Source organism: Pseudopodoces humilis, chromosome 6 (assembly GCF_049639895.1).
Source record: "Pseudopodoces humilis isolate 2021_Gansu_Grassland_sample_001 chromosome 6, ASM4963989v1, whole genome shotgun sequence".
Taxonomy (NCBI): domain Eukaryota; kingdom Metazoa; phylum Chordata; class Aves; order Passeriformes; family Paridae; genus Pseudopodoces; species Pseudopodoces humilis.
Genome location: NC_142205.1, coordinates 29,233,393 through 29,255,756, shown reverse-complemented (window position 1 = coordinate 29,255,756; position 22,364 = coordinate 29,233,393). Strand labels below are relative to the sequence as shown.

At 38.9% G+C, this 22,364-nt stretch overlaps 1 protein-coding gene across 1 annotated transcript; it reads left to right on the top strand.

The window, feature by feature from the left end:
* The first annotated feature begins 56 nt into the window (after positions 1-56).
* On the top strand, positions 57-22,364 carry CNOT7 (CCR4-NOT transcription complex subunit 7). Its single transcript, XM_005517693.3, has 7 exons — positions 57-176; positions 769-978; positions 1,232-1,425; positions 4,274-4,435; positions 9,719-9,863; positions 17,755-17,865; positions 20,660-22,364. Exons 2-7 carry the CDS (start codon positions 862-864, stop codon positions 20,786-20,788), a joined length of 858 nt encoding a protein of 285 aa, XP_005517750.1. The 5' UTR covers positions 57-176; positions 769-861; the 3' UTR covers positions 20,789-22,364.

The following is a 22,364-nucleotide window of genomic DNA, read 5'->3' as shown; positions in this document are numbered from 1 at the left end:
GCCGCGGCGCGGCCGGCGATTGGCCAGAGGGGAGGGGGGAAAGGCCGCGGCGCGCGGTGATGATGTAATGGCTTTGTGCGCGCGGCGGCGGCGCCGGGGGCAGCAGCGCTTCCTGCGGCTCGCGGGGGCCGCGCGGGGCCTCCCAGACCCGCCGCGGCCCGGCCGGAGAGTGAGGGGTGAGCGGGGGCGGCGCCGCGGGTACCGGGCGGGGACACCGGCACGGAGCCCTGCGGGGCCCCCGGGCTCTGCGGCTCCTCCGGGCGCTCCTGGGGCCTTTCACGCGCGCGGGAACCCGGCCGACCGTGTGTCGGTCTTCGCGCGTCGCTCGCTGGTTTTAGCGCGGCCCTTGGGAACTGGAGGAGCTGCTCCCGCCTCGGGAGGCCGCTCGCCGTGCCGCCGGGTTTGGTGTGACTGTGTTTTGCCGCTTCGTTCCCTGCTGCACGCAGCCCAGAGATCCGCAGGAACGCGCCCTTCCGAGCCGCGGGCAGGAGCGCCTGGGGACCCGTGTGTCTCCCGTATCTGTGTCACTAGTGCGCCTTGCCGCCCTTGTGCGGGAAACAGTCGCTAACGAAACTGTAGGGGTTTAGTTTCTGATGGTAATCTGAGCTCTCGTAGTCGAAATTCTTGTGGTTCTGATGGCTATGTTCTGCTTTTGTGAAATCTCCATGGATAAAGGGTGGATGTGGTGCTTAAGCCTCTTTTTTTTTTTTTTTTCAGACTAAGGGTAAAAACTTACACTTTTGATGCTTTGCTTTCTTTCTGTCTTAGGCTAAAAAAAAACCAAACAGTTGAAGTCCTCTTTATGAAACCGATCCTCGGTCAAGTGTAACTTTTGATGTATGGTCTCTAAAGCCCCCCACTATGCCAGCAGCTACCGTAGACCATAGCCAAAGAATCTGTGAAGTCTGGGCTTGTAACTTGGATGAAGAGATGAAGAAAATTCGTCAAGTTATACGGAAGTATAACTACGTAGCTATGGTAAGTGGGTGCTTGATGTCTGTCTAGCAAATTGCTACAAAAGTTGTGACTTTAGCTGAGGTCAGTACACTTGCTCATCCTTTTTAAATTGAAAGCATAAGGAAATCTTAATGTTGGATTAACACTGTAGGAACATCTGGATCCTAATCTTTTATCTTTTTAAAAGTTAGTATTACACACAGTACTCTTCAGCTATGATATGGTTAGATATGTATAGTTGTCATGTGTTCAAGTTTTAATTCTGCTCTTGCAGGACACAGAATTTCCAGGAGTAGTTGCAAGGCCTATTGGAGAATTCAGAAGCAACGCAGACTATCAGTACCAACTCTTACGCTGCAATGTTGACTTGCTAAAAATAATTCAACTAGGACTGACGTTTATGAATGAGCAAGGAGAATACCCTCCAGGAACTTCAACTTGGCAATTTAATTTTAAATTTAACTTAACGTAAGTATTCCATTTCTGTGCTGCTAAATGTATGTTTCTGACTTACTGAAAACGTATAAATACTTTAGCAACCTTTTTTATCTATCTGATTGTAATACTGAGATACCATAAATACTCATGTAAGGAAAATTTTTGTAAGCCAAACATGCTTTCTTCCTTCATTTATGTGCTGTCTGTCTTACTGCTGATAATTTGGTCAAAAATGCTATGCATTTTTTAAAAAAAATGTGGAAGGCCTTTCGTACTTAATGCAAGAGTTAGCTCTGTGTTTTCATGTTTAGCATTTCAGAGTGCTTCTGCCTTACTTAACTCTTACTAGCTGTTATAGAAATCACATCAACTTTAGGTGGAAAATACCAATGCTTGAAGAAAAAAAGTATAATTACTGAAGTGACTAAAAAAGTATGTCAAATGTTATCATTCTGAAATGTTTTGTCTAAAGTGTTGGTTCAAAAGCAAGCTGACCTTTACTATATTGAAATAATACCATGAACTTTATTTCAAAATGTGAAGTTTATCAGTGATAAAACTTTATAAGCATAGACCTCACTTTTTCAGGGGGATCAAACACTTATCTGGTGCTCTAATTATATCTTTAGCTGGTGGTCAACAAAGTTACTAGTATCTTGATTTTGTTTTTTCTGGAGTAAACACAATTGGTTTGATAGATTTTTGTATGTTGATAATCTATTGAATTGAAGATCAGTACAAACATTTCTCACACATTTAAGTATGTTCAAGCCTTGGGGTTTTTGGCAGTTGTGTTACTGGACAACTTTATATACATGAGTTAAATTCACAATCTACAAGAGAGGTTTAGAGAACAGACTTCTATTTTTTTCTGCAGATGAAAAGACTTGCTTTCAAAGTAGTTGGGGTTTTTAAGAGGAAAACTGCTGCCTCTCTTGATCTCTGCCTTCTTTTAAGCAAGCAGTGCTGTGGATTGTCATAAATCAGTTTGATCTGAGCAGTGACATGCTTTATTTAGTCTTGTCTGAATTGTCTCTTGAAAGAAAAGTAAGCACAGATTTAATGTTTTGGTAACTCTAAACTTACCTGGCCATATAAATGCTGGATGAAAATTACCAATTTTCTTAAATAGAAGAATATACTGAACTTATTTATAAGAGAGAATGAGGAGCGAATTAGTAACTTCCAAACTGTTATTTATGAAGAAGGGCTCGTGCTACACTTGATTTATATTCTGAGCTTCAAAGGTCTACTTAGTATCAAACAACTGAAACCAAGAGTAGTTTTCCACCTATTTGTGCCAGATGCCACAGAGGTAAGACAGCTTAGTAAGGGAAGATATAGGTAATCACCGAATTACGTTTTACTAGTTGATTGGGGGGTACAGAAAAATATAAACTTGGTAAGTACTGCACGAGAAATTATTTTTTTTTTTTTTATGTGGATGGACAACTTACTTATTTTTGTCTGTTTCTAAACATCTTTTTGGGAATTGGCACTGTGCCAAGTGTTCTTCCCCTAAAGCAAAACAGCTGTTGGTTGTTCCTAGAAGGTATTTTTTTTTGTGCATGTGGTTCCAGCCAGGTCTTGTTTTAGTGTGCTTTTAAAGAGCATAAATATTTCTCTAATCATACGATGCACCTGATTAGTACAGAGTAGCAACTAGAATGAAACCCCCTTTTTGTTAAATGGTGTGTTATGGAGATAAACAGGTGTTGAGAAGCTAGTGCCTCAAAGCTGGAGAACTAATGAGCAGCTGTGCAGGATGGAAGAAAAAAGATGTAACACATCTTGAGGATGTATATCTGTGTTCTAAAAAATTGTCTTGCTATCAGGAGCAAGGAATACAGGTCTATGACTGAATCTAGTAGTCAAGTTTGATATATTGGTTGTCTTGTGTAGGTTTTTTTGTGTTTTGATTGTTTTTCATTAAAATTTAAAACTGTTCACTGAAGAGACTGTGGAGCAGTATGTTGTGGACAGTAAAAATGGACTTAATTCTCTAAGTAGATTCATGCTTGCATTATTATTTTTTTTGTCTTCATTTAACCATTCCACGTTTTTGTAACGATGATACAGATAAAACTTCAGGGAGAAAAACTCCATAACATGAATTTTAGCATTAAGACTTTGCCAAAAAAAAAGAGATAGTGTTAAAGGGAATAAATGCAGAGGTAGGAGGGGATCAAACAAATCATAGAGAAATTTTTATTTTAACCTATTAAATTTTAGGTTCAAAATAGTTGACCGAATAGGTTAATATTTTAATATTTTTAAAAGTTGTAACAGGTTGCTTAGAACAAAAGTTAGGATACCTGAATTCTAAGGATTGACTAAGTGGAGTAAATAGTCCATTTCCAATTTTATTGAGTAACAAGTTTGATGAACACATGTCTAGACATTTACACAAGCTCAAATCACAAAAAAACTTTTGAGAAATATTATCTACAGAGCTAATTCAGTACAGGGATCTGGAGTGTATTTCTTATAGTTCTGTAATATAATGTTTTAGTGCTTCAACTGTTACATTTAATTTGTCACAGTTCAGACGATTTATACAGATATTTTGCCAAATGAGTTTTATAGATGCACTTTCATCTGAAGGCTTGCAAAAAAGTGGTTATAGGTAACTGGAAGAGGAGCAGGAACTAATTTTTGTATAAGATGGTAAGAATGGAGGTGAAATGGGAATGGTGAAATGATAATAAAAGTTAAAAGAAAACCTTTGAAAAATGGTTGATTTTGTCATTAACCTGGAACAAAGTCAAATTGCTCCTACTCTGTGCTAGTGAAGTCTGTGGATTGAATAGCAAAAAAGAAATGTTACGTCACTGAGGCTTGTAGATTTTGGAAATTTACTTTTCCTCTCTGTTTTTAGAGAAGATATGTATGCTCAGGACTCTATTGAACTGTTGACGACATCTGGTATCCAGTTTAAAAAGCATGAAGAAGAAGGAATTGAGACACAGTACTTTGCAGAACTGCTCATGACATCAGGAGTTGTATTGTGTGAAGGAGTCAAGTGGCTTTCCTTTCATAGGTAAATTCTGCATGTTAAGTATTTGGGGTTTCAACATCTGACTGGTGTTTGAGTTCTAGAGCTTGGATTTCACATCTCCTGACTTTGAGTGCTGTGTATGTAGCCCATGTCTTGATTGGTAAGACTGAGGAAATATTTCTGCTGTAATACCTCTAACACCATTTGGTATTGGAAGAATAGAGGTCACAGGTGTTTTACTGGTGTTTTTAGCCTTGGTGTTTATGCAGTAACCCGGAAATTGTAAAGCTAAAAACCACGAAACTGCTAAACCAGCAGGTGGCGCTGTACACGTGCATGTAATAACAGAAACATTACTAAAACAAAATATTCCTAAGCAATCCTTGAGGAAATACTGTTTGTTTCATGGGAGAGAATTATCAGTGAGGAGGTCTATAAATTACTCTTAAGTTTGTTGTAAATCTTCTGCAAATCTGGGCAGATGGAATTACTCACCTTGGAAGGAGATCCCTGATAAGCCTTATGCATATATTTTACTGCTTACTCTATCAAAGGAGTCAATCTCTCAAGTAAAAATAGAAATGTAAATGCTAAATCTCTATGAATCTGTCATGATACAAAAGATTTTTGAGTGTTAATAAGATTTAACCCTTTGAAAACATACACAGTAGTTGTTGTTTAGCTAACTACATGCCACAATTTTTGCAAATGACAGTGTCTTTAAAGGCTTATTTCTATGTAACGCCTTGAGACATCTGTCTTAAAGGCTGACTTCTAAGGAAGTCAGCAAGGTGAAGCGAATGAACAAGGCTGTACTCATGATAGAACTCTAAAATAATCTTACTTTTGCACTCTTGTTTCTTGAGTAGCACCTTGGGGAAGAATGCTGTAACAAGAATGCCTTAAATTGTGTCAAAATAACTACAAAAGCCAATTTAGTATTAAGTTTTTTTCAGCTTCCTAAACACAGTATTATGGGCTCTTATGTTTATATTTACAGTTGACTACAGTAATATGGATGGTTCAAGAGAAGGGGGAGGCAGGTAATGCATGTAACTGGTGCCTCAGCAGAGGATGCCATGTAGCAGCAGCTTCAGCCTCAAATGGGTGTTTTTCCAATATTGCCTGATGACTTAGGGCCTGGTATAAGGTATACCTGAGCAATTTCTTCACTAGGGATTCTTTCTAGAGCATAATTATATTTAGTTTAATAATATTAATTCCTAAGTAATAGGCTTGTCAAAGTGTAGTGCAAGCTGTGTGCCATAATGCCATCTTTTACTGGTGCAGCTTTTGAAGGGTTTTTGAAATGGCTTTATTAATAGAAGTCCAGTTTCATCTGTGTTGAAATACAAGTTTCTTTTGTGGATTTCACTGAAAGTGTCTTTAGAAATCCTCTTAAGACAGTTGTTTAGCAAATATTTGTCAAACACTGATTATTAGAGTGTTTGAAGCTTTTCCAGACCTTGTTGATATTATCTTGAGCACAAAACCTTGGAGTAAGTGGGTTACACTCTGAGTAACCCAAGTTAAATTATGAAAAGCTATAAATGAGCATGGGTCATATAAAAAGTGCCACAAAGAATAGTGAGCAGCTGTTTCTAAATACATCTTTGATTTTGATTATGTTCTGTGAATGGAAACTTAGGCAGCAAGATGCTCAGCTGAAAATTTGTTCCATTTGGGCTCTCCATGCAGTAGTTCTTTGACAGCTGATAAAGCTGTACTTGGTAGTTGCTGTCTGCTATTGCCTCTGTTTCCTTAAAATGCTTAAATTACTACTAACTCTTTAAAATTTTGAGTCCCATAGTAAGTGGGAAAGTGGAATCACTCCTTTATCAGAGTATGAAGTTATGATTTGGTTTTCATTTTCTAGTCTTTGACTTCCTTGAACTTTCATGCAGTTCATTTCTAAGCTCTTCCCTTCTCACATAGCTGTCTGTGTGCTTTTTATCTTTGCATTTAATGTAGCTGCCTTGGCATCCTGACATGTTGCCAAGTCTGTGTGGACCTGCAGTTCTGTCAGATATGACTGAAGAAATACTTGCACTGTCACCAATTCTTGTGTATTGCGACTTCATAGGCAACTTCATCTAATCTTGTATGTGTGAGTGTTCAAATGTGTTTGAGTCAATGAGAGAAGAGGGGGAAGCCCTGAATTTGTGATTTTTATCACAGTCAAAAGAGCTGTAAGTACTTGACAGTCTAGCAAGTTAGGAAGGAGCAGCTTAAATGTTGATTGTGTGGTTGTTCAACTATCTGCTCTGCAGAAGCTTTTAAGTGTCCACTTCTCTGCAACCTCCTTTGTCTAGCTTTGGAGGGTCTGTGAAAACATGCTTTTTTGAAAATAAAAACCCAGATGTTCTTGGGATGCTGCAAAGTTCCAAGCTAATATGTTTCAGTAATCATTTTATCTAACTGAATTTAGTAAAATTTAATCTGCTGGCTCATTTCTGTTAGCTTTATAAAATGAGCTAGAGCTTTCTCAGCTCTTGAAAGTTTTGATTTATTTTAGAAGCTTGATGCTTGAGTAGAATTCATTGTTAATTGGCTATCTGAATTCTTTCTTGAAAGTAAGGGAAAGAAATAGAGGCATGTTTGATCTTTACTTTTGTCTTGTTGCCTAGAGCTGCCCATGTTCAGTGAAAAAACAAAACAAAGATCTGTAAGAGTGAGTGCTTGTGTTGTATAGCTCCACAGATTGTGGCTTGCTGTGCTGATTTCGGATGATTATATTAGAAATGGTGCAGGTTTTTTAAGGCAAGGAAGCCTGAGTGCTTCAGGGTATAAACCAACCACTAATCAGTGTTAGAGGTTTAGAAGAAAACTTCTCTAATGTGAAGGTAATTACCTAATCGCTCACCGTGGACTTTCTTAGCCTTCTGTTAGCATCAGTAGTGGCCACTCAAAATTTGTTTTACTGGATCTATCTTAGTCTTGAGCTGGAGTGAGAAATTTTGTGTCTCAAAGCTTGGATCTGCTAAAATCTCCAAGTGGAAGAAATATATAATTCTCAATCGAAATTGCTATTTGTAACAACCTGCTCCGTTTCCATCTGAATAGTAAAGGAATGTTGACTTTTCTTGAAGTACTTCCTTATTTAAAGAAATTAGAAGTGTTTGAGAGCATCTGTTTTTTATTATTTTATTCATATACATTTTTTTTGAAGACTAATCAAAAAAGCTTTCTTTTGAAGAGGAGTAGCACAAATATGATTCTTTTCACTTTAAAAGTTTTAATATGAATGTTACATTTGAGCCTTGAGGATGATCAATGTCAGTAATTCAGTGAGGTAGTAAACTGTAGATTCTAAAGGAGTAAGTCTCCATAATCCTAAACAGTGCTTTATGCGTCTTTTGGAACAGCGTTTTTTGCTAATGTGGCTTTTTCTTTTCTTCTTCTATAGAGGGCTTTATGTTGATACATAAAGTGGCTTTCCCACCACTTCCCTACCCCTTCAAATGATTGAATAAAATTAGACTTCCAAGCTACTGTTTTGCCAAGTTTACTGCAGTTTTTACTTTGTAAGAGTCAACTGAAATCCTTCTTTATCTTTGGCTCCTTTGCTCCCTGGCCAGTGGCTGTTGCTGTGGAAGTTGGAGTGTGGCCAGCACAGCTTCAAAGTACCAGATGCAGTACAGGATTTGTTCAATTTCTGCTTAGAGCACTGGAAACCCCCATGGGAGATCTGCAGTTATTCTATGGCTATTAGGTATCTTGTGTTAATGGACTTGTAGCAAACAGCCCATTTACCCACAGTATGTTCAAGGTTTTTCTACCCTCTGTCTAGGGTCTGTAACTCATAGTATAAAGATGACAGAGATAACCTTATTGTATACAGAAGATTCAAAGTAAACTTACTTACATTGAGTGTGCAAGCTGAAGCCTTGAATCTATGTCAGAAGTCACCACTCTTTGAATATCTGCAGGATACATATATATATATATGTATGCAGTGGTATAGCGCTCTTAACTGATTTATCTTTTCTACTGCTTATCTCACAGTTAAAGATCCTGGCCAGTATTTACCAACTTGAAAAATTCTTGGTTTTGAGTATGACCCTTGTGTAATCAAGAATGAACACAAAGTCTTAAACAGGAAATTTGGAGTCTGTGATGGCCACCTGCTCACTTGAGTCATCCCTCAGCTCTATGCTAAGATTCCTTAAATAGCAAAACTGATAAAACCTTCAGCAGAAGCAGCTCTACGGTAGTGTTTTCATATTCTTTGTTAGTACAGGCATTTTTAAAATTTATGTCAGTAAAATCTAGGAGCAGATCTGGTTCAATGCAAACTTAGTAACATGGAAGAGAAAGTATCACTCCTTGATTTAGTTTAGCGCATAAGCAGTCCTACAAGTACAAGGGATCAGAGCAGATGAGTTTCATGGCCAGGTCATGAATAATCTGGTTTGTAATTGCTGCTCTCCTAGGAAAAAACATAACTAGTCATCACTGCTTTTTGTTGTGGTGTTCAGTCTTGCTTTAATACCTGACATCTCTCTTTCCTGTACTTAACCCTCTTGTTTCCTCTCATAACTCTTTGTAGAAGGCCACAGTTTCCCCGTAACTGCCACGCCTCAGTCCTACATCCTCTTTATTCAATTGAGCTATGGAGGAGGAAGCCTTCCTGAACTCTTCTCTCTACCATGTACACACTATAATACCACCATTTCTTCTAACAGATAAGCACTGCTCAGTTACCTTGCTGCCTCCTGCAGACTTACATATATATACACACACAAAAGTTTTTTCCAGCTTACTCTGTCATTGCCTCCAGAAAGAGTAATAGTCTACAAGCTATTATAAAGTTTTTAGTTGTCTGTGTGCTGATTTAATTGGAAAAGTTGAAAGACAATTCCTCTTTGTTGCTGAGGGCTAGATTTTCCTTGAGGCATAAACATGCATTGGCTCTGGAAACGCATTAATCTTTTGGATTTTGAGAACTGTAGAAGTCTCTGTCTCAGTTTGTAGTGAGAAACTCCAGTCTATGTGAAAGAAACCAGCTTAGGAGTCTTTCTGCTGGAAGTTCTTGTTATTAGATGAAGACCCAGCAGCCCTACCTTATTTTGGGATTTAGAGAAAATCCTGTAGGCAGATCTTTTTACATCTTCACTTGGCCTTATTCAGATCAAATTAAAATGTTTTTGGAATCTGCAATGGAGTCGTTCACATGGAAGTTTAGGTTTTTTACATAGACGTTGGTCTTTATTGCATTGAATTTAAGCAGAATATCCTGTCAATGTGCACTGAAGTCTTGATGTTGGAAGCGAGAAGGATGCTTCTAAGTCAGTTGCTTATATTGTTTTTGTTATTAATTTGCAGTGGATATGACTTTGGCTATCTAATCAAGATCCTGACAAACTCCAATTTACCCGAGGAAGAGCTGGACTTCTTTGAGATACTGCGATTGTTTTTCCCTGTCATCTATGATGTAAAATATCTCATGAAGAGTTGCAAAAATCTGAAGGTAAGTAATCTGTTAATGGTTTGGAGCAAATTTTGCATTTGGAGACAGGATACGTCATGCTTAAAAATACTTTCTCTTTTTTTATTGTCTGCTTTTGCTTTGATGGTGCATATTAAGCATTGTTGTCTCAAGCTTTATATATTTAATATTAAAGGCATTGATAGAAGCAGGCAAGAGCACAAATCAATTTTTATAACTGTTTACCAGTTAAAAATACCATGTTTAAACTGGATACTGTGTTGATAGATTATAAACACATATTTGAAATTAATTCTTTATTTCCTTAGCCATAAGAATTGATGGGTCTCATATACTCTTATTTCCTCATTGTGCAGTCCACTAAGGGCTGCAGTCATCTAGGCAGAGGTAATTGCAGGATGATGTGGAAGTGTCTTGGATGAGAAATGAAGAATGTTTCAGATGGCTGCATAAGCAAAGATAAACAACAACATATGTTTAGGGACAACATGTGACTTCTAGGAAAAAAAAGAACTAGAAATTAATTTCTCATGTCAGGCCAGTGGGGCTACTAATTGGCTTATTCTATCAAGCATAAAATTTGGATACCTTATTGGACTGGAGCACAAGTGGGACCTGAAGCTAAGCATGAAGGGGAAGACAGCAAGTGAAAGAAAGATACTAATGGCACTGTTAATAGCTTTAATTGCCAAAGAGCTGTTAAGACTGCACTGCTGCTGGAGTGAGGTGCATCACTCATCTGAGGAAATTGATGATTTCTTGCTTTTATGGAAAGTAATTTAACTCTAGGATTTAAGGAAAACCTGCAGGAAGAGGAGGATACTCACCTTAGTAACATCAAATCCTGTCTAAGGAATGGCTTGCCAGTTCATTGTGCTGAACTACTGAACTGTGTGCTGTATATAGTCTTCTTTCCTTCTGAGATGAACTAGCAGAGTGTGTCACTTTGAATAGTAGCCTACTTTTGTGGAAAGTAAATTGTGTGAATCCTTTGTTAAATTAATGTTGAAAATGTAGATCACCCTTTCAGTTAGTAAGAAAAGTGTACTTATCTGTATTCATATACAGTTGTTACTGGTACAGTCATCTGGGCAAATGGCTGTGTATTGGGGAACATTTTAGAAACACTTCTCCACAGAGGCCAGGAGTAAAAATTAAATGCTCTTAAACTTCAGGAGTCTTAAATTAGTAGTGGGGAGGAACCTGCCCCAAAAAGTCCTCACTTTCTCACTCACAGTGAAGCAAAGTAGAGCATCTGGTGCCTATCTGGTGACACACTTTGGAAGAACAGAATGTATATTCCAAATTTAGTGACATAGAAAAGGTGACAAATTGATGTTCCATGTCACCATTCAGAGGTGACGTTCCCAGTGGGCTTGGGAAAGAGGGTATTGTAGTTTCTGGCATAATTAAGGCATAGTTGTGTGTAACCTGCATTGTTTAGAGACTCTGAGACTTTTTTGGAAGACAAGAAAAGCCTTCACAGGTCTTATTTTGGCAAACCATAAGAACAAGGGTGATTTTTTTTTTCAGAGCTGAATATGTAGGTCAGCTTTCCTGCAGTAAATTTTGATCCACTCACCTATCCTGCAGACTGATAGTGACAGCAGGGGAAGGGAAATGGGCTATCTTACCCCTCCAAATTTGCCAGTGATGAAGTTATGGTGGACTTGAACTGTACTGAGAGAAGCTGCCTGAAACAAATCACTAAACATTTAGTGTTGTGACTAAAAATGTGTGTACTGTCTCCTAATGTGTGTCACTTTTCATCTTTATTAAATTGCAGTGAATTGAACAGCTGTGAATTTGTCTTTTATTGACTTGCCTAAGTTATTTTTTGTATGATAGTCGCTGATCTGCTGTAGGTCCCCCACTCTCTGCCCCCACACACCCAAAAAAGATTCTTGGTGTTGGAAAGAGAAATAGGCTTCAGAACTGGAAATCTGATTGATGCTTTTTTTGGGGAATTAAATACTCTGTGAATTTACAATCTGTTATGACTTTACTGGCATGCAGATTGCAGTTGACTTGAGATATTAATGTATTATGGGCTAAACTCTTGCTTACAGTCTAAAAAGCTTTTAATGCAGACAATTCCAAACCTTTTGATAGTAGTGGCAATCCTAAGTAATGTAGATTGGTAGACGTTGTTGAAAACTTGCTTTTAATTTGGGGTTTTGTGCAGAACAATAAGCTCTGTGACTGTGCCATGAAATGAGAGTTCAAAGTAGATTCGCTGTTGACTATGGTTGAGTGATTATGTAAATTATTCTGTGGCGTTTTCTTGGAAGGTTGATACTCTGAAAATCTGGGAAGAATTTGTCCTTCTCCAAGAGTGAAGCATAACTATCTGGAGTGTAAAAGTCTTACCTGAAAGAGAATCTCAGTAATTTAATAATTTTCTGTTCTGATTCCATCCAGGACAGGGTAAATTTTTGCAGTAGCAAGGAAGGGGTATGGCTGAGATACGGAGTTTATTCTGTGACACCTCATATAATTTCCTGGGCATGGGGGAAGAGCTTGCTTCTGGGTCAAGGTAGTGTGGTGGAAGGAGCAATCAGGTATTATCAGGTATTATTGTCAGATATTTCTGTAGGTGAGCAATAATGTTCCTTTCTTGCACACTCTATCATTAGTATTGTTGGTATTTCTGTTTGTTTTCTTATCTCACTGCTAATTTCCAGTAATTGGTTCATATCTCAACCTGTGTTCTTCACTTTTTGTGCCTCCAGTTCTCCTCTCCAGTCTGCCACAGGAGACAGGGGAGTGAGTGAGTGGCAGTGTAGTTTGGAATGGTTTTAGTGGAAGCACTAAATTGGAGAATACCATTTCTAAACCATGACAGTCTTACTTGGCACCCAATGTGGGGTGTGCAGGGTTGAGATCTGATCAGAGTGGCTTCATTTCATTTAAGCATTTGTCCTATTAGATTCAGAGGCAGTGGTCACAATGCTGTTTGGTCTCTTTGTGTGAGGGTGTTTATTTGTGTGGTACCTAATCATGTATATTTCTGTATATTTACTGTGTGCCCATCAGGGTGCTCATTTTCAGATCAGGATTGCTTTGTTGATGTATGTTGATTGTATGAACTGGAATCACGTTTATGACCTGATAACATCGAGGGCAATGAAGATCATTTGGGATATTCAGTATATTCAGTCCTCCTCTCCTACCCTTACCTTGGGCGCTACCTCTGGGAGTCCATTGCTAATCATTCCTAAACTGTGGGGACAAGGGAGGATTGATTTCCCATGCTCTTCACTACCTTTTTCTCCTTCAGGCCTATTAGAACAGCTTTTGAGAATTTTGAATTTCCTTTGGATGTTAAGGAAAATATGCTCTTGCTCCTGTGTCTCAAATCAGGACAGAAATTTCTAGGAAGGTTAACTAGAGATCTGTCTGAGGGAGGATAGTCATGAGTAGCATGGAATGTGGGATAAAATGGGCCATTTTTGGGGAAAATTCCTCCAGTGTTTTGAGAGTATCACTACAGGACCTTGATAATGTGACAGAATATTTGCAAGAAGAATGCTGTGGCAACTCCATAAAGAATCAACTTACTGAAGTGTGCTGGGCCCTGGCTGCTCTTTACTGGACACAGTCCAGTGCTAGACCCTTAAGGCTAGAACCTTTAGGGGAAGAAGAGGAAAGCAGATCAACAGTGCTGTGACCACTCAAACTGCAGCTGAACTGGAAGAATGACTCATGCCAGTAACAGTCACACCTACACAGAAGAAAAAAATCCAGGACCAAATCAGTTTGCATAGTGAAGCATAAAAAGGAAATAGAATTCTCAGAACAGGAGGAAGAGGCAGGGCCAGAGATAATCACCCAATTTCTATCCCTGGATGAGCCAAGTGAAAAGATTACAGCTGCCAGTCATGAAAGCACCGGATGAGCTGGCTGCTGTGATGCTGGAATATGGCCCACAATATGAAACTAGATGATAATGAAGCCAAGCAACTGGTGTCCCTATCCTAGTGAGGATTTGGGAAGAGGACAGAAACTCTCAGCCTCTGGCGGCAACTCCTGTCAAGCATGAAAGAAAGGTATTCTCTCCTGAAGGATCTAGTGGTATGCCCAAGCAGATGCAGCACCATGGAGAAAGATGTCCAGTACCTGAGAGAATTAGTTGTGCTGAACGTGATCGGTAAGGATTCAAATAACAAGAAGTCCCCTGTAGATCCAGATAAGGTCCATTGTACACAATCCATGTGGCAGAAGTTTGTACAGAGCACACCATTGTCATTCACCAACTCATAGGCATTGATGTCAATGAAAGAAGGAGAAAAAACAGTCCTTTCGGTGACAGACTCCAGTAATCTCTTTTCTTCTTTACCAACCTGCTCCTCGGCTGTGGAAAGACTGTCGAAGATTGCAGACAGATTCAAAAGACTCGAGCAAACTGGATAGATGTCCCATGAGTTGCTGCTATTGATATACATAGTCTCTGTGTATCCTTGACGTAGATTATCTCAGGACCCAAAAGGTCATTGTTGGGCTTTTGAGATAGCTGCTGTGGAGACAGAGGAAGTTAGACAGTTGAATAACTTGCCTCATTTCTCAGAGGACCCTTCTGCTTTGGGACTGCTGATGGTCAAAGAGCAACAGGTAACAATCTCTACCACAACACTGCACTGTCAACAATGCTGCATTGACTGGGTACTCCATGACTTTCATCCATGAGATGATTTGTGAACTGGCGAGCCAGGGAGTGGTCAGCAAGACCCGCTCACCCTTCAATAATCCTATATGGCCAATTGACTGGACTGTCATGGCCTGAGTGAAGTCACACCACCACTGTGAGCCACTATGCTGGATATGCTAGAACTTCAGTATGGAGTCCAGGGGAGCACAGTGGTACCATCATTGACTGATATTGCTAATGTATTTTTTTCCATTCCTTTGGCAGCAGAGTGCAGGCCACAGTTTGCCTTCACCTGGAGGAGCATCCAGTACACCTGGGACCAACTGCCCCAGCAGTGGAAACAAAGCCCCATCATTTGCCATGGACCAATCCAGACTGCACTGGAAAAGAGCGAGACTCCTGAAGACTTGCAGTACATTGATGACATCATTATATGGGGAATGTTGGCAGAGGAGGTTTTTGAAAAAGGAGAGAAAATAATCCAGATTGTCCTGAAGGCTAGTTTTGCCATAAAGCAAAGTCAGGTCAAGGGATCTGCCTGGGAAATTCAGTTTTTAGGAGGAAAATGGCAAGATGGATGTCATAATGATTCCAGTTGATGTGATCAACAACATAGCAGCTAGATCCCCACCAACCAGCAAGAAATGAATACAGGCTTTCCTAGGTGCTGTTGGGTTTTTGGAGGATGCATATCTCAGATTACAGTCAAATTATAAATCCTCTATATTGTGAGCCAGGAAAAGAATGATTTAAAGTGGAGATTTAAACAAGCTTTTGAAGAATGATTTGAAGTGGGATTTAAACAAGCTTTTGAACAGTTTAAATGGGTGATTGTTCATCTGGTGGCTAGTTCATCCAGTAGCCAGTCTGGTGTTTTGCACCAGACAAGGTGTGTAGTATGTGCTCTACACTGCAGCTGGGGAGAATGGCCTTCCTGGAGCCTCTGTCAGAAGGTACCTGGAGAGGCTTGAGGCTGACCTCCGAGTTCTGGAGTTGGGGGTACAAAGGATCTGAGGCCGCATGCTATGCTCCAGTTGAAGAACAGATCCTGGCATTTTTGGAGAGGTTTGAGCTGCCTCAGAAGTGATTAGCACCAAAGCAGAGCTCCTTTTGGCACCACAAATACCAGTGCTGGTCTGGATGTTTGAAGGGCATGTCCATTCCACACATCGTGCCTGATGTCATGTGGAGTAAGTGGACTGCGCTGATTTCAAAAATAGCCTCATGGACACCTGGGCCAGAGAGCATGCTATGAAGTGGGTGTATCATATTCCCTATCATGCACCAGCCTCTGGGAAAATTAGCTGGTACAATGGACTGTTAAAAAACATTGAAAGCAGTGGGTGGTGGAACTCTCTGATGGTCAGCTCTACATTTAGCAGAGGCCGCCTGCTTAGTTAACACCTGAGGGTCCACCAACTGAGCTGGCCTTGCCCAGTCAAAACCTCCACATACCATAGAAGGGGATAAATCCCTGTTCTTATATCCCTGTATGAGCAACATGTTAGGAAAGACAGTTCAGATTAGTCCTGCCTCAAGCAAAGGCAAACCCATCTGTGAGATTTGCCTTCAGGACCTGGTTACACATTCCCCACAGGGGGATGGGGAAACATGATGATGTGTACTTCAAGGGGATTTGATTTTTGGGTAAGAACACTTTGTAATGTTGAATTGTATAATACTTGTTGCTGAATTCCACTGTATGCCATAATTACTGTGGCAAATGAATATGGAGTGGTCCACATATACCACTCATGAGCTCCTGATGCAGCTTGCAATGAGCTGACAGCACACCAGTGTTCCTGCCCTGGAAGACATCTAGGATAAATAAAACCCACAGTAATGAACTAAATTAACAGACATCTCAGAGAGAAGGCCATTGACTATAGAAATTATACCTGTACTTGTGTGTGTGAATGTATGTATATAGGTGGAAGTTATAAGATTTGGACATGACATAGATAGTACAGGATAAGAAATGGATAATGTCCTGGCTCCAGCCAGGACAGGGTGAATTTTTGCAGTAGCCAGGATGGGGCATGGCTAGGACATGGTGGTTATTCTGTGACACCTCACATCACTTTTTGAGCATGGGGGAAGGGCTCACTTCTGGGTCAGGGTAGTGTGGTGGAGGGAGCAATCAGGTATTGTCAGGTGTTTATCTGCTGCTCATGACAGACTAAAACTAGCAATAGCTGTACCAGGTTTTCTTATTAGTTTGTAGATGTTATCAGGAATGTTAGTATTGAAGCTTCCATCATTTTAAACAAAAACCTGAACGCAAATATGTTGCCATAAGACTCGCGGGAATTTTCATAATGTTTGATCTTTTTTTCAGTTTGGACTCCTTTATAACTCCATGAGTTTTGACTGCTACGCTTTTGCCTCTTATTGCTTCACTTCCTGTACTTAAAATGGGTTAAGAGTGCATGGGAAGGTGAACTCTAGGCATTCTGTATTTAAATGCATTGCCTCTGTGCAATGTTTTTGCCTTTCAATGCTTATGGCAGCACTAAAGATTGTTCTGTTTTTTTTTAATCTTTCTATATCATTAAGAATGTGCATGTGCTTTAGTCTTGCCAGTAGCTGTATAGCTTAATTAATTGAAAAAAGAGTCTTTGTACAATCACGTGCTCACAGCAGTAAAAGATTGCTGTTACAGTATTACATGCCTGTCCTTCAGCTGATAGTGTTATCTATGTAAAACCAAACCAAATTTTGACAGCTTTGCTGTCACATGTAGAAGGTATTACTGTTTTGGAGAGGACACTAAAATTGTGTTTATTTAGTAACTTTGCAGTTAAGGGGATCATTTTTCACATAAGATTATTGAGAAGAAAATTTCCTTCAAAACTGGAGACGTTTTACCTTCTAGAGAAGATAGATTTGCAGCTTTGGTGTGTTCTCTACAGCCTTGTAGTCTGTCATTTTAAAGCAGTGTATCAACAGTCATTTTGAAGGAATTCTTAAGTAATGACATCTGGTTACTGGAGAAGCTGGAACATAAGGAGTACTAGTTTTGTTGATTGCAGATATTGCTTTATTTAGTCAGTACTGACAGAGAATATTAATACTGTTTGATATGGAAAGTTTGATTCTCCTGGTATGCATTTATCAGGTATAATGACTGTTTCAGCTACAGTGTATAGGTATTAAAATATGCCTGAGGTTGTATGGCCTGTGTAACAGATTGTCCCAAATGCAGCTGTTCTATCTTCTAATTTAACTTTTTTCAGCATTTAACAAAAACATTTTGTTTTTCAGGGTGGATTACAAGAAGTGGCTGAGCAGTTAGAGCTGGAAAGGATAGGACCACAGCATCAGGCAGGATCCGATTCTTTACTCACAGGAATGGCCTTTTTCAAAATGAGAGAAGTAGGTGGACATATTGTTTTTATTTCCATGATAGTCATGTGCTGTGATAGTTACATGGAATTGCTGATTCTAATAAGTCTGTGGTATTTTAAGGAGGTCTCTGAAGGGCTTCAGGAATCAATCCTTTCTTGACAAAAATGAGACCACCTGTGTTTTTCCCTGAGTAAGTGTGAACCAGCCTTACTGATTCCTTGCTTTGCTGCTGTCAGTGAGTATTTCTTCCCAATTCCAGCCTAGGCCTGACTTTCGGATTTTTTATGAAGTCTAATTTTGGGGTGTTTTTTCCACACCTGTTTTGTAGGATGCCTTTTTTTAGGTGGCTGCTGCAGTGATTTATGAACTGCTGAAGCCAGACTCCTTTCTGGGTGACTGTTCTCAAGGCTTTTTTTTTTTTTTTTTAGCATTTTTCCTCAGTGTTATATGCAGCTGTTGTGTACTGCTGCTTGTGGCAGGCTGAGAGGTGGGGAAGAAGTGTCGATGAACCACTTCTAGCTAAACTTTCAGGCTAGAGGTGTATTAGCTAATGACTTCTAGGCTGCTTTGGAGAATTTCCAAGCATTTTTTTTTCCTTGAGTGAAGCTCAGTCTAACTAAGGTTCTAAAAGTCAGTTAATTCAAGGTTTACAGCAAGGACAGTCAGGTCTTACAAGCTTCACATTTCCTTTCTATTTGTCAGCATACAACAGGAAATACAACAGGAAAATGTTAGGATATTTTGCATTAGCAGAACAATCAAATGTCAAACAGGCCTCTTCTGGAAAGCAGTTGCACTGAACAAATGCCAGTGCATCAGAATATGGCATTCTTCCAGCAATTCAGTGTCATTTACCATGTCAAAACAGATGGCAATATCAAACCTCATCATTTCATCATGTTAAGTACTATATGCTGAAGTCCACTTTCTGGAATCCAGCCTTTTGTATGAAGGGGAACATGACCACGAGATCGTGACAAACACTATTGACACAGCAAGTGAATAATAAAGAATGATGGTTTAGCTGGTTTGCTTATCCTAGCACTCTGTTCTGCCTCTGCTGGAACTGTTGCAGTTGTCAAGCAGGTCATGGGCTACAGATGTAATGAAAAGGATTATGTTTGGTAATACATAAACCATATTATCTGGTATGATCCAAGCCCTGCTACCTGCAGTCTGCCCAGTATTGTTAAACTTCCACTCTTGAATTTGAAACAAAATCCAGAGCAAAAAAAGGGAAGCATATGATAATCATGCTTAATATACAGCCTTTCAAGTTAGTTTTCTAGAGTAAAAGTTCAAACCCATGATAGTTTCTTTAATGAAATGCAGTTTGTGTTAGGTGGAAAACTAGCTAGTTTTATTTACTAAAAGCTTTTGCCACAACTAGAAGTCTCTGAAGATTTTTTTTAGTTCAACACACTTACTTAAGCCAACAGACATGGACTGATAATGAATTTTTTCCCCCAGTACTTACAAATACTCTTTGCAAATACAACATTTCTAAATGAGAGTAAAATAGTAAGCAGAGTGAAGTACATTTAATGTAGATTTTTAAAGCTTTTCAGCATAGTTCAGTGTTTTAAAATGTATTTCTGAGTACAAAGGCTTCACTTTACAGTGCTTTTTGAGGCACAGAATTTTGTTACTAATTGCTGTGAAGCAGATGCAACTTGCTTGCTGGGTCTTGGAGTGCCAGCCGAAAAAGTTACTGATCCTTTTATTTCCATCAGGAATACTTAAATAATGATACTACAAGAGTAGAGTTGTTATTTTGGGCTTCTTCTACCTGCTTTATTTCATTAGGAACTGCTGTGGGCTGTAAAACTTTTAATTAAAGGTTCTGATTCCTATAGGACAGAACTTCCCATCCTGACTGTGCTGCTAAAATCAAAGCTTGAAGGGAGAAGTTTTGAGCTGTGTGGTGTATACAGGCCTCCATGTTTAGATTGTGTATTGTATCCATTCTCTTCCTGTATATTTCTGCCTGTCATAGATTTCTGATATTGATGATGACTCAGAATGTGAACCATTCTGGGGTGTCCAGGATTGCTATGAAGGTTTTAGGGTGAAAAATGTTTGTGTATGTGTGTCTTCTTATTTTTTCAAGATAATTTGTGATTTTGTGTTTGAGAACCCAAGTCTGAAAGGCAGAGTACCAGAATATCAAGGGCTTTATTTTGTCTTACACGGAAAGGTTCCATTTCCAATTTAGACTTGTAATGTGTAAATGTAGTCTTCGTACCAAATTTTGCTGTTCCTTATTAAATGAGAGCTATGAGAGGAGCTGAAAATGCATCTGTCTGCATTTATCTAAATTCTATGATGGGTTTTGTGTCCATCCTCCCCACCCCCAAACCCACATAATATAAATCAGGACATCTCTATTCCAAGACAACAGAATATGGTGAAAACTTCAGATTGAGGAGAGGTAAGGGTACAGGCATTGATAATGGATGCTAAGCATATGTTTGTTGTAAGAAGCAGAAATGAGATGGAGAAGTATCTTTGTTGCTCTTGCAGATATCTGAGTGATGACTAGTAATACAAAATTGTGAAAACATTGCATTTGGCCATTGAATTGGGAGAGGCACAGGAAGACTGATTATATTTCTGACAGATGTAAATAATTGTGTCATATAGCACATTGTGATAATGTGTTGAGATTAAGTGTCTTACTATACTAATTATATCATCTTTTGCACCTTGGGATTTGATATCTTATTTAAAAATAAAGTAATTTTAAAGCCTTTCTACAGTTCTAATGAAACTGAACCTTTTCTTTTGCAATAATTCATGTCTCTCTCTTTTAACTTTTTAGATGTTCTTTGAAGATCACATTGATGATGCCAAATATTGCGGCCACTTATATGGTCTTGGTTCAGGGTCATCTTATGTACAAAATGGCACAGGAAACGCTTATGAAGAAGAAGCCAACAAACAGTCATGACATGAAATGAAAGGCCGTCTTTTTGACCTCCACATGCTTGTATATAGGTTTTATCTCTGGTTGAACCCCTTGGACAATTAAGGCTTTTTTCCCCCCTTTCTCAGCACAGTTTCTTTTCTGCCTTTCTATGTACTAAACTTGACTGTTCCTATCACAGATTTTGATCTTAATATTGATACGTAAAATTTTCTGGGTTACATTTTGGCCTCTTAACAAGCCCATTTGTAAAGAAGCTTATATAGGATCAGTGTGGCAGAGAGAAGGGGAAAGTTGAATGATAATGAATATTCGGTAAACTTGCCTACATTGTTCTTCCAGTTTTTTGTCTTTCCCTTCCCTTCTCTAAATTAATTGGCTCTGATTATAACTAACTTCCCCCTTCATGTCTGTTCTTTCCAGTATGCAGGCGTTTTAGCTATTCAAGATTGTGGACCATCAAATTTGCACTTTAGAGAGCGACTCTGACTCAGATCCTCTGTTTTATTTGAAGTTTGTTTTGGTTTTTTCTTTTGCCCTCAGCTAGAAAACAATCACTTGCCAAGTTCAGCAGCTTCAAGCTGTATTTCCTTGGTATCTCAACCCACACAACGGGACTTATTTGCTGCATAATCTGTTTGTTCAAGCAAAACAAACTACTGAAATCATAGTAATTGCTCTTACTTTACTAGTGTTTGGTCATCTTCCAACACACCCTGCACATGTCAACTGCTGGTTGGCCTGCTGCTATAAAACCGCTCTGTGATGGGGGAAAGAGGCTTGAAAAAACAGCTTTACACCCTTCAGGAAAATAACAGCTATGAATTTAGCCTTTTTGCCATTAAGCTGAGAGTTGAAGGATAATGGAAAAGTAGGAGTCTTGTAATGGCACATTTCCCTTGATTAACTTTGTGGCTTTTATCTTAGTAATGTACACCTCATATATTTTTTATGAAGTCATATTTATTATGTACTTGATTTCATGATTTTTGTAAGTCAGTTTAGTTGAAGAGAAACCCCAAAGATCTGAAAAAATACTATTTAATTGAATTATTGAATTAGAAAGACAATTAAATCATGCTTTTTTGTAGTTGTTACAAAGACAGATGTTACAGATATTTGTTGTAATACAACAAAATATAAATAACTTCCAGCTAATAAAGTTACCTGAGGAGTGTAATGCTAGTTTATTTTTGAGTATATCTTACAATATATTTTAGATATATTGTTTTCAAGGACCCTGAAGTATCTTCTGAACTCTGCATAGCATGTACACAGAGCAGTTGTGCAGGAAGGATTTTTGGTACTGAATAGCTAAATACTAGCCTGGAATGATGGAATGCGTGACATTGTGTGTCTGTGCGTGTGCACGCGTACGTGTGTTTGACACGGAAATCAATGGCAGAAAAATCTCCAAATGTTCACCAATTACTCTGTTGTATCTTGTACTTAAAAGCAAAAAATCAAATACCTTTTTCTCACTGAATTATGATGATGTAACTGGGCGGTCCTTTTTAAACAAGTAATTTGCATAACAGAGGGTATTTGTTTTTAAAGCTTTTGTAAATAAAGGCCTAAGAAATGTTTTCTTACATAACAA

Bases quoted from the DNA above. Each gene is read 5' to 3' on its own strand.
- CNOT7 (XM_005517693.3), top strand. From the start codon at position 862: ATGCCAGCAGCTACCGTAGACCATAGCCAAAGAATCTGTGAAGTCTGG. The intron at 1,426-4,273 runs GTAAGTATTCCA...CTCTGTTTTTAG, and splicing joins AATTTTAAATTTAACTTAAC to AGAAGATATGTATGCTCAGG. The intron at 17,866-20,659 runs GTAGGTGGACAT...TTAACTTTTTAG, and splicing joins CCTTTTTCAAAATGAGAGAA to ATGTTCTTTGAAGATCACAT.